Source organism: Pseudocercospora fijiensis, assembly GCF_000340215.1.
Source record: "Pseudocercospora fijiensis CIRAD86 unplaced genomic scaffold MYCFIscaffold_1, whole genome shotgun sequence".
NCBI classification, from domain to species: Eukaryota; Fungi; Ascomycota; class Dothideomycetes; order Mycosphaerellales; family Mycosphaerellaceae; genus Pseudocercospora; species Pseudocercospora fijiensis.
In genome coordinates this window covers 3,060,335-3,071,531 of record NW_006921532.1, presented here as the reverse complement: position 1 = coordinate 3,071,531, position 11,197 = coordinate 3,060,335, and the positions used below count along the sequence as shown (strand labels likewise).

The 11,197-nt window shown below is 48.9% G+C and overlaps 6 protein-coding genes across 6 annotated transcripts; 2 read left to right on the top strand and 4 right to left on the bottom strand.

Moving 5' to 3' along the window:
• The first annotated feature begins 1,846 nt into the window (after positions 1-1,846).
• Positions 1,847-3,383, top strand: MYCFIDRAFT_209624 (uncharacterized protein). Its single transcript, XM_007922941.1, has 3 exons — positions 1,847-2,025; positions 2,092-2,189; positions 2,259-3,383. Exons 1-3 carry the CDS (start codon positions 1,853-1,855, stop codon positions 2,744-2,746), a joined length of 759 nt encoding a protein of 252 aa, XP_007921132.1. The 5' UTR covers positions 1,847-1,852; the 3' UTR covers positions 2,747-3,383.
• On the bottom strand, positions 2,244-4,396 carry MYCFIDRAFT_148446 (uncharacterized protein; the record flags this gene model as incomplete). The annotated part of the gene is made up of 1 exon (XM_007922940.1): positions 2,244-4,396. The coding sequence occupies one exon, from the start codon at positions 4,394-4,396 to the stop codon at positions 3,116-3,118; it is 1,281 nt and encodes a 426-aa protein (XP_007921131.1). The 3' UTR covers positions 2,244-3,115.
• Positions 4,397-4,843: 447 nt separating this feature from the next.
• MYCFIDRAFT_148442 (uncharacterized protein) lies at positions 4,844-6,673 on the bottom strand (the record flags this gene model as incomplete). The annotated part of the gene is made up of 1 exon (XM_007922939.1): positions 4,844-6,673. Exon 1 carries the CDS (start codon positions 6,656-6,658, stop codon positions 4,844-4,846), a length of 1,815 nt encoding a protein of 604 aa, XP_007921130.1. The 5' UTR covers positions 6,659-6,673.
• An 8-nt stretch (positions 6,674-6,681) lies between these two features.
• MYCFIDRAFT_169575 (uncharacterized protein) lies at positions 6,682-9,195 on the top strand (the record flags this gene model as incomplete). The annotated part of the gene is made up of 7 exons (XM_007922938.1): positions 6,682-6,720; positions 6,750-6,998; positions 7,029-7,254; positions 7,283-7,344; positions 7,377-7,389; positions 7,441-7,690; positions 7,722-9,195. The coding sequence occupies 7 exons, from the start codon at positions 6,682-6,684 to the stop codon at positions 9,193-9,195; spliced, it is 2,313 nt and encodes a 770-aa protein (XP_007921129.1).
• On the bottom strand, positions 9,154-9,897 carry MYCFIDRAFT_201282 (uncharacterized protein). The gene is made up of 2 exons (XM_007922937.1): positions 9,671-9,897; positions 9,154-9,537 (listed from the first exon to the last, which is right to left on the bottom strand). Exons 1-2 carry the CDS (start codon positions 9,791-9,793, stop codon positions 9,403-9,405), a joined length of 258 nt encoding a protein of 85 aa, XP_007921128.1. The 5' UTR covers positions 9,794-9,897; the 3' UTR covers positions 9,154-9,402.
• Positions 9,898-10,289: 392 nt separating this feature from the next.
• MYCFIDRAFT_169573 (uncharacterized protein) lies at positions 10,290-11,183 on the bottom strand (the record flags this gene model as incomplete). The annotated part of the gene is made up of 3 exons (XM_007922936.1): positions 10,290-10,767; positions 10,799-11,073; positions 11,103-11,183. 3 exons carry the CDS (start codon positions 11,181-11,183, stop codon positions 10,290-10,292), a joined length of 834 nt encoding a protein of 277 aa, XP_007921127.1.
• Between the last annotated feature and the right edge of the window lie 14 nt (positions 11,184-11,197).

Here is an 11,197-nt window from a genome sequence, read left to right as displayed (position 1 = left end):
AGGAGACTCCGGTACTATTAGTCGAACCGTTACCGACCTCTACTAATCGACCTATCTCTATTTAGAAGTTAGTAATTTAGTATTCTATACTTTAAACTATATAATTCATCGGGGGACTAGTAGTAGAAATAACTAGTATAATAGCTAAATCTATAATAGCTAGATAGTATAGCTTAAAGCTATTAATCTCTAAGAATTATACTACTAGACTTACTAGCTAGAGGATAACTACTAGTAATTAGGGGGTTATATACAATATATCTAGGCCTCTACTAAGGTAGTATATCTATTCTTTTAGTATATATTCTATATATAGCCTAAATAATTAAATTTTATTTATATATTTTAAGCTAAGGTTAATAACTTTTACTACTAGTAAATTTACTACTCAAGTCTAAATCGCTATTTTAGTATATAGCTAAAGTCCTATTCTCTCTTACTATAGTAATTAGCTAAGTAGTACTTAGTATTTGCTATAGATATATTTCGTTTTCTAACTAAATATTTAAAGCCTACTAACTAAGAGTCTAAGGGAATTAATAGCGCGCGTCTAGACTAGCAGCAAACTACTACTTAGATACTAGTACTTATACTAAGCCCTACTAAACTATATACTATAGCTAGAACAAACTACTATATAACTTAAAAAAGCATAACTATAATTAAGAATTGTAAGATTAGTAAATTTTCCTTTATAAACTAGGGCATAGATATATATAGAAACTAAAATTATAATATTCTCTAAAACTAGTATCGTATTCCTAGAACCTTATAGATAGCTATATTATATATAATATAAACATACCTAGGCCTATAGTTGTAGAGTCTAAGAGCCTTTAGCTATCGAAGTTTGCTAGCCTCGGTAGTCGAGATGTGTGTGCGATTAGTAATCAAAACAAATACATTGCAAGCTGCCAGTCTTGGAACGCGATAGTGGTCCACAACACTTCCTAGTTGACATGCACGGGCGGCGAAATGCGCCCAATCGGTAGACAGCACGAATGAGGTATCCAGACGGGAAACCGAAAGGGACGATTTGGCTCTGTAGGTATCTCAATACGGCAGTCATAACGCCCCCATCCATTCCACAAGGCTGAAAGCAGCTATGTTCATTAAAGACGAGGCTCCTCCGTAGACATTGCCGATGGAGGCCAAGATCGCCTAAATTCCGCGGATCGGATGGACCAATCTCATGAGTCGACACAACCAGCATCCGACGAGTCAACCGAATCGGTCGCTCCTCAGCACGGCCAGCTTGAACCCAGAACTTTACGGTTTTCCGAAACGAGTGACAGCTAGGGTCACTAACCAGCAATCCTCGACACCAACACCCTTCGTTCGTCCAGCATTTCACGTTAGATGATCATGAGCACACCACCCAAAGTGGGCACATTGTTCAGACGGCTGGTTTGAATGCAGTTTCTGACGAAGTATTAGCAGCCTGACAAGCAGATCTTGTATCTGCCGACGATAGCATTCTATGCATCCTTTGATCTAGATTCTAGCACCTGCATTTTCCACAAGGCTATTCCCTGCACTCCCCGCCACAACCACGCTGCAGCCTTGCTCAAGCCTCAAAGTGCCGCACGAAATCCATCCGGATTGTGAAACCTTGAGTCTCCCACTCCCTACCCTGAGCATGTCGAGGACAACTGCCATTGGATCTCACGTAAAGCACAGGTCTCGGCCCTTTCCCTAACACTTGGTGGCGTGGCTCTCTGCTCTCAGTGCTCACACTGCGAAGTCTGCTACTACCATACTATCGCTCATCATCGACGATCGTTTCGAGTGTTTGAAGAAGAGGAAGTCCACTTCTTCCCTTTCTTTCCTAAATCTCGCCTGAGGGCCAACCATGCCATATGCAAGCAAACGACAATTTGGCATAACCGTCTTCTGCCTGAGTATCAGACTCATCAGTGGACAACCGAAATGCTATTATCCGGATGGCACATTGTCGACAACCGACTCGCCATGCAATAATTCCGCAGAGTTTTCAGCGTGCTGTAAGAGTTCGGCATACTGTCTGTACGTCGTTCGTTCAAAACAAGAAAAGGAGAATCAGAGAGAAAGCTGACACAAAGCTCTACCTAGATCCAATGGGCTCTGCCTAGAAAACGGAATCCTCAATCGTGAGAGCTGTACAGATCAAAGCTGGACGTCGAGTTCTTGTCCACAATACTGTAAAAATGGTGAGCAACGCAACAACAACATCTCCAAATAAACCTTGCAAGTCAAGCTCACACCTTCTTCTCGAACAGAAGCCTCAAATAAACCTTGCCCATTAATGCCCTGCACAAACACAACTTTCACCTGCGGTCTCTACCCAAACGACTGTGCCGCTTCAGGCACGACCTTCGAAATCAAAGACCTCCGACCCACAGCACCTCTCCATCCCACCACCACCACCACCAATAACAACGCCTCATCACCAATATCATCCTTCACATCCCCCGAAATCGCAGGCACAGCCGTAGGAATCGCTCTCCCTCTCCTCCTCATCATCGCCCTCCTCACCTACCTCCTCTACCGAGAAAAGGGTCGCAATCGAGCTATACAACTTCATAATGACCAGGCGCTGTATTACGGGTCTGGCGCCTCGCCGCTCTCGCCTGGTGTGAGAGAGATTAATACTTGTAGTTGGAGTGCTTGGTCGGCGAGGAGGGAAGGTGATGTTTTGGAGAGGATTCGGGAATTGGAACCTGCGGCGAGGAGGGAGAGTAGTCATCATTCTGTTAGGATTTTCTGATGGGACGAGAAAGAGAGAGAGAGGTGAAATGGAGGGTCGACTGGAATTCTCCCATGCTTGGTTGGTGGGGAATTGCATGCTTGGATTTCAGGCACATGGCTCGCTGACATACATATTTTCGCATCTCTAACTGCGGATGCTGGCATTCTGGGTTGGAGAGGAGGGGGAAGGTAATGTCTGCCAGGCTTCGACTTCGACTGGAGAGAATGAGGAGGCAGGGAGTCGAAAGCCGAGCTATCAACGTGTCCAGAGAATATGAAGGCCATACTTGTACTGCCTAAGAGTTGGACAGCTATTTGCGGACTCTAGTGTAGGCTCATAGGAAATAGACACGATTAACGATCTTACGTGAAAGAAAGGCGTCATATCTCAATCAAACGGCACTCTCCTGAGTTCTCCTCCAGACCCATGTTTTTGAGCTTCCTGTCTCGCACCAACAGCACTAGGCACCTTAATCCCACAGCAATCTCCCCAGCTACTAGAGCTGTGCACATGCTTCATGCCATCAACAGTGACCTCATATTCTCCCACATCCTCGTCTCCAACCCTCTCCTCAGCGTCCTTGCTCATCTCCTCCAACGCTGGCAAAAGACTTCCAAACAAGAAATGCTGCGCGACAGGCAACTTGCCCAGGACTTCGGCCAAAAACATCTTCCGCATCCCACTTTCCACTTTCGCCCAGGATTTCGCCGAAGATATGTCGTCTAGCATAGGAGAATGCCATCTAAGACCTTGGACGGTTTTGGTCGCGTTCACCCATTGGATTTGATCCAGGTAGAGAAAGTCTTGACTGCATTCTTCGATGATGAGCTGGTTATGTATGCTCAAAGGTCGAATGTGCTTGTGGTTGACCAGCTGACTGGCTCCGAACAAGAATGGCAGAAATTGGTAGTCGTCCAAACCCCAGACTCCATGACTTCCAGCTGGTTCGAGATAGTACGTACTCTGCACATGGCGCATGAGGCGTAAGTATCGTGGGAAGACAAGCAGTCCGAGAGCTGGGAACGTCGAGTCTGGCAATTTGTGTAGCTGTCGCAGACATAGCAGCCAGAGAATGAAGTTCAGCTCATGACCACTGCCGTAATCGATTCGGCTGCTACTGCCAAACGAGTTTGAGATATACGTTGATAGCTCGTTTTGTGCATCCTTATCCGTTATGCCTATCTTGTCATGCCATTCTGGCAGTGCATTCTCCACAGCGCCCACGAAGTCGCGGAAAGCTGGGTTACCAAATCTTGAGCCCGTGTCGAGAGCTGGGTGTTGTTTGAGTAATGTCTCCGCCTCGTCAAGGACTGCGAGGAGTGCTATGATAGCCGGGTCTTGAGCGGCGGCGGAGTCCTGGACATGGCCGATCGTCTGGTCGCGAAGAGAGTCGGAGAGGTGGAAGACAAAGCTGACGATCAGGTCGTGCGTTGGAGAGGAGAGGAAGAGCTCATGATCGCGTTGAGATAGAATTCTTCGACTTGGCTTGAAGTATTTGTGGCTTTCGAGATTTGGGGCTCCAGGAAGTGCTGGTGTTGGAGGTGGTGCATTCGAGTCTTCTTCTTTTACTTGTGGTCGACGGCGCGGTGTGAGCTTTGGAAGCTTCTTGGAGAGGTCTGGAGGATTCTTGGGCAGTTGCCCGTCGGAGATGGGCACGGCGGTAGGCATTGTGATGGAAGGGCTGAGATTGTAGATGAGGAGGTAAATGTTGTTGAAGGTCGTTGGAAGTGTTTTTGCTACAGCACTGACGATACAACCGTACGTGAAGTGCCCCTCATAGCACATGTCTGGCCAACCAATCATTTGGACCCGGACTGCGAGTAAATACTCTCGGTGCTTAGGAATCACATTTGTACATGTCTAGACAGACTCGTCTTGAAGCCGGGAATTGCTCAGCAGGAAGCCGAACAATTCGACGAATCAGTTCGTGTCGATGAAAGGAAGTATCAAATCTTTGACATGTGATCTCTGCTGTACAAGTCGGTCATAACTACCCAACAACAAATATATACCACCAGGTGCCGTTTGGGCCCTTTCCCATCCACCTTCTATACGCCTATATCGCCAAACAAACGCTCACAAATGTTGAAGAACAAGTATAAATATCGCTTTACATCATCCAGTGTTGGTGCGCGTCGGCATCTCGTGCACATCACTCCCAGCCATTTCATAAATAGGCGTTGAACCATGCATTTCTGATGGTCCATCCTTCGGTGCGAAGGCCTCATGGCTGCCTTGCATCTCGGAGTAGCCGTGCCTGTTGGGGTCCACTTTGTACGGGCTGTCCATCTCTTGAGCCTGCGGTATCTTTGCAGGTGCAAGCTCGTGGATCTCGCCGCCTCCGAGCTCGCCGTTGATCGGTTGTGAGACGAATGGCTTATTCTCGTTGCTGGGGTCTTCACTGGTCTTCGCAGCGCCCTGGGCGTCTTTGGCTTCGAGCTCGGCGAGCCGCTTCTTCTCTGTCTGTTTTCTTCTTCGCATGAAGTAGAGGATGGCTCCAATGATTGCCACAGCGCCCACTACACCTCCCACAACACCACCGGCAATGGCACCGACCGGTGTAGAGCTGTCGTCTGAGTCGGAGGATGTCTCGTTTGCTCGTCGAATCGTCCTTAGACTCGTCGTGCTGACCTTGGAGTCGTCCCATATGCACGGCGCAACTGTGAAGTTTGAACTATCGTAGTCGGCGATGATGTATGCTTCTTGGAGAAAAGTTCGCCCCAAGATGTACTGGGTGTCGTTGGCCGCGCGCTTGAGCGGGAAGTAGTAAGACTCATTGCCACTCTTGTAAGAAGAGTTGAGGTTCAAGACGTTCGGAAATCCCAGTAGCAGATCGAAGGCTCCATATGGAAGTGTAATGTCCACGGTATCTCCTCCAGAGGCTTGCGATCCGATTGTGAAGGTCACTTTCGGATTTGAGGCAGTGAGTGATTCATGCAGAGAATTGTTCACAAGATAGAAGTTGTAATCTGGATCCCAGGTCAGACCGAAGGCTTCTTCAAAAGCAGTGCAAGCACTCTTCGGAAGCCAAATTTGAGCGACGGAGGAATCGATCAGAATATTGATGGATCCGCCAGGCAGTAGGTTAGATGGCGATCCGCTGCTCGTCTTAATGCCTTGAAGATTCACAAGTAGATCTCTGGTGATATCCGATCCCATCTTCACGGTAATGTTCTTGCTTGCATCGAAGCGATTCGAATCGTAGCCTCCGAAGGTCAAGGATCCGTAGACCTTGTTCAGCCTGTACTGATTACCAGCAGTGTAGCCATAAGTCAAAGAAGGAGTGATGTTGTGATTAACCAGATCCTGCATGATCGAAGGTTGAGGATCATTGAAAGTGGTGAAGTTTGAAGGTTGCGGCTTCAATCCGAGTAGACCGAGCCAGTATTGGGAGTCAGCCAAGTTGAAGACCACGGAGTGGTTCACAGTACCAATTGTCGAGCCTTGCCATCCTAGTGTGACAGTATCAAATCCTGTTGGTCCCTGCGTGTCCATGCCCAGATTCTGCTCTATTCCCACATTGTACATGCTATTTGCTACCCAAGTCAAAGACTCGTTGGCTTTGAATATGAAGCCACGCACATCAGCGCAGTCCGAGGGGTAGTATTTCGGACATCCATTGGCGCTTATTGATATCGTCGTGCCTATGGCCGTGCTGGGGAAGACACGAATATTCTGTGGATTGTTGGTATTGCCCAGTTGCAAAGGAAACGACGTCCATGGCCCGTCATTTCCATCCCAGTATTGGCTCGGTCCCAAGGAACGCGCTGCCGGGTATGTGGTCGAGTCTGCTCTCTTTGCTAATGATGCATCTTCATTCGGTGATGTGCGCGCCGCGAGCGAAGGTATGGAAGATGTCGAAGCAAATGGCGCGGTAAGGAGGAAGGGAATGGCAACGGCAATGGTGGGAGGGCGCGCTGCGGGCCTCATGGCGGCGGAATGGCTCTGGCTCGATGGGGAGTATGCGATGTGCAGAAGGAAAGGCGAAAGGCGTGATATCGGCAGAATTAGAGGAAGCTAGTGCGATAGTGTTGCCGCCGGCTGCCGGCTTACGGGTCTCTCGGCCTCCACACTCGCCGTCCATCTCATTCCCGTCTATTCATCAAAGACTATATCAAAGACTACCCGAGCCTACGACAACACCAATTGCCTCTATATCATCTATCCTCACTCTTCATTTCCTCCGCCATCCCAAGTCGCTGTTGTTACCGAAACTGGACCGCAGTCAAACCTACAGCATGTCAATGTCGATATCCTTGCCATACGAGACGTGACACCGTACCTGCAGAACTATCTTTAGCGTCGACCTCTCATCAGCTCTTCTCCTCGCTACACCTCCAACTATAATACCCGCTTATTGTGCAGAGCAGCATGCACACCATGCAACACTACATCCAGGAAGGAAGCATCTTGCTCTCACGTCTCAAAATGCAGACGAATGTGCAACACCACACGCCGAAGCACTTTTTCCTCGCTCGGAAATCCGACCACTTCTTGGACCCCTGATCTGGTCTGGCCTCTCGATGGTCCGGAAGCATGATTGGAGGCACTGAGAAAAAAAGCATCATAACAAGCGATGGGGCTACGCACCTCGCTGGAATTCCATCAGACTATCAGTCTACGCGTTTCTTGATGATCATGGAATCAGAGGCGAACTGCACGTCTCACAGGATCGAAGCTTACAAAAGCTTAGATATGCTGCACAGCTGCAGAAGATCTTGTGCACGAAGATCTCGGGAACGCGGAGATGGACACGTCCAAAGTCGAGTATTACAAGACAAGTTCTTCCATCCTATCCAAGACGCTGCTTTATTTTGCTGCAAGAGCTCGTAATGCACCTGTACTAACACCTGCGACCTTCGTGCTACTCCTCGGCGCAGCTTCATTGCATCCGCAGGATGTTTTGGCTCGCGTTCTTGGTTTTTCAGGTGACAGCAGATGCTCGGCTTTCCGGGCTGCTGCGTGGTGAGTGCATACATCCTCCATGCATGAGAACCAATACGGCAATACAGGGTGTTCATGCTGCCCTGATAGCAGAGGCATCTCGACGTCTTCGTCACATTCGCAGTCAAGTCGCTCGTAATGTTCTGACTAATCTTTCCACAGATGTCGCGTCTACAGGAACATTTGAAGGCCCTGCGGTCACTGCGAGCCCTGGCTTCAATCTCTCCTCCTACTGCGCGGCGCAGATGACCACTTTCTTCAATACATATAATCCCACGAACTCATTGACGATATCGACAGTGACCGACTACCAAGGCTTCTTCGGCACCGGTACAGATTCCACCAATGTGGTTACTCAAACATATTCCACCCGCACTATTACATTTACGGAGCAGAACTACATGGCATACCAGTTGGGAGGCGCAAAACCACCGTGTTGTAATAGCTGTCACATCAGCGCTGGCACCATTCAATTCTACTGGTGGCCAGACTTGGCCAGTCCCACTGCAACGACGAGCAGCAGCGGTCCCTCGCGCACAGTCACTTCAATTGCATCCAACGGCTTCGTATTCACATCGCCATCAGTCTACATGGCCTTCAAGTCCGTGTACGCAAAGAACTTTTGTGGGACTGTAGGAGATATCTGGTACAACACAACCATCGCCTTTCACCCGGATGATATCAGCACAATCAATGCTTACACCGCCACTTACACAAGCGAATATACCACTACGGAAGACGGCTCAGTGTATACAGTCGCAGCATCAGTAGCAGGAACGCAGCCACCTCCATCGCGATTAAAGTACACAGATCTTGCTCAGAACTGCTCCACGCTCTCGGGCTACAACTACTTTCCCAACGACCCGCAAAATGACCTGGCAGGTGGATTCGAAAAAGACCCATGTCATCCAATCCTTGACATTCCACCAGCACTCATAAATCTGCAGGACGCTTGGAAAGACAACCACTGCCGGAGAGCAGATTCCTTCTCAGGCGCATACGATCCTCCTATCGCGCTGACACAAGTCGATGAAGCAGCACAACCCACGCTGCCAGGAGGTGCTCAGCCTGGTAGTGCCAGCACCGCACCATCTTCAGCACGTATGACACGAAGCTACACAGCTCTACCAGATATGACCGGCACACGAACCTGGACTTTGTCGACTGGCACTGCTGCTGCTGCCATAACGATCGGTAGCGATGTGATAAGTGCCAATTCTGCTGGCGCTTATGTTCTAGATCCTGAAAACATTTTGTCTGTGGGCGGCGCATCGTATGGCGCAGGTGGGACGGTCTATGCTCTTGAAACTGATGCTTCGGATCATACGGTATTATTAGTGGTTGCAGCTACTGGCTCGACTCAAGAACCTTCAAGTTCCAGCACGGCAAGCATGGAGTCAACGCGATCTGGAAGTGCTGCTCCACCAAGCACAACGAGTTCGATATCGACCGCTTCAAGAAGAACTTTAGATATAGGAGTTGGATTGATGGTGTTCGGTCTGACGATAATGATCGCACTGTAATGACTGCCTATCAGAGAATAGGATAGATTTTTGGTGATAGATCACTTCCGCTAGCGAAACAAGCATCGTGATTTGCTTTTCATCTCACTTCAGAAAGTACAGCAATAGCGAACGCCGTCAGGAAAAGAAGATAAATGTCGCCAAACCCTGCGAATATCTCTCGACAATCATTCTCGTTTCGTTTCGTTCCGTTTCGAATGCGCCCAACTAAGCACAAGCAATCCAACCCGATCGCACGGGGTTTCCGGATGTGCAATCTGTATGTCCGTTTTTGTCTTTAGATGGTACAGTCGATACGCGCCATATAGGAAAAGCCTTGCTCTGGTAATTGTCATTGTTACACTGTATCCATATACCGCCATTAGTCCATATTCTGAAGAGAAAAAAAAAACCTCCCCAAAAAGCGCCCCCCCCCCAAAAAAAACAAGACGCGCCTCGTAGCGAGATTCGATTCAAGAGGACATTGAATACTTACGCAGTACGTATGTTTCCCGTTAGCTTCACAGCCTCCATTCCCCCCAGTGCCGTAGTTGCACCACACAGCATATGCCGACCTAGCCGTAATAACGGCAGTAAGGAGGAACGTGAGGAACTTCATTTTCGAAAAAGTCCGAATTGGATATAGGTGGGTAGGTGGGTAGGTAGGTAGGTAGGTAGGTAGGTAGGTAGGTAGGTAGGTAGGTAAAGCAGGCAGACTTGGAGTTTCCCTCGCGGTTAGCAGCTTAATAAACAGAGGAGAGCGAAGGGGTGCCCGGCTCCTATAACATGCATGCATATGTAACACTAGCATCACCTACGGAGCGCCTAGTTAATTAATTGTTAGTGTTAAGGTTGGTGCTAGTATAGGTAGGTAGGGTATAGGCTAGCAGGTAGACAGGTAGGTTTAAGGACAAATGCCGTAGGCAGGCAGGCAGACAGGTAGGTTTAAGGACAAATGCCGTAGGCAGGGGCAAATGCCGCAGGCAGGGGCAAATGCCGTAGGCAGGGGCAAATGCCGCAGGCAGGGGCAAATGCCGTAGGCAGGGGCAAATGCCGCAGGCAGGGGCAAATGCTACAGGCCCCTGCGACCTGCATGCAGACGATAGGACGGCTTCTCATCCGGTCTGCCGCCTCGGTATATGTGTCAATTGATGCCGGCAGTTCGTAAAGAGAGCGAAGGGTATTTTGGAATCTCTTTCCTTCATCGTGATACTTGCAGCCAAAGGCGGACCGGGGTGAGAATTAGCGGCCTTGTTCGCAAGCTGGCTCTGATAATTGCTCGGGCAGCTCATCGAATGTATAGACAATTGAGCATAGCCCTGCTGCACCTCATACGCTCGCATTGGCAGCAGCGAAGTGCAGATGTGATGATAAAAAATGCCGGTGGCTGGAACCATGGTCGACAACTCATCTGCCAATGAACGAAACCATGGCAGACTGCCTAGATGCCTTGTCACCAGAGCAACATCTGTAATTTTGCCACCGTTAAAGCCGTGAGGATCGTAGGGACGGCACGGAGCAGCGCAGATGGCGTCCTCCATCGTAAGGAAATCCACGTAATCACCTGGCTTGGAGCTACCAAGACTTCCAAGGCTGTACTGCGCCGTGACAGCGGGGATGACACATAGGCTCGAGTCTCACGTTTGGTGTATTTTGGAAGAGATTGAACGGATCAGTAACTTCTAGGCACGGGTTCATGCCGTGCTCTTTCATGACTTCGGCAATGTTCGTGGCACAGCTTCCGTGGTTCTTTACGCCCTGTTTTTCGTGCATTCCCGGAAAGCAACTCATCTGTATCCTGTCAGCGCTAGATGTGTCAGGCGCGATAATATTGTAAGACTTGAGCCCCTGAGGGCGATAAAGTAGTGCATTCCAAAAGCCAGATATGCTCAGTAACAACTCACAAATGTCATATCACGTATCTCGACAGTATCATCCACAAGCTTCAAGATAGGCCTGTCCAAGTTTGTCCCAAGGTGTTCTCCAATTGTCGGCGTGACACATGACATATGATATCGCGTAT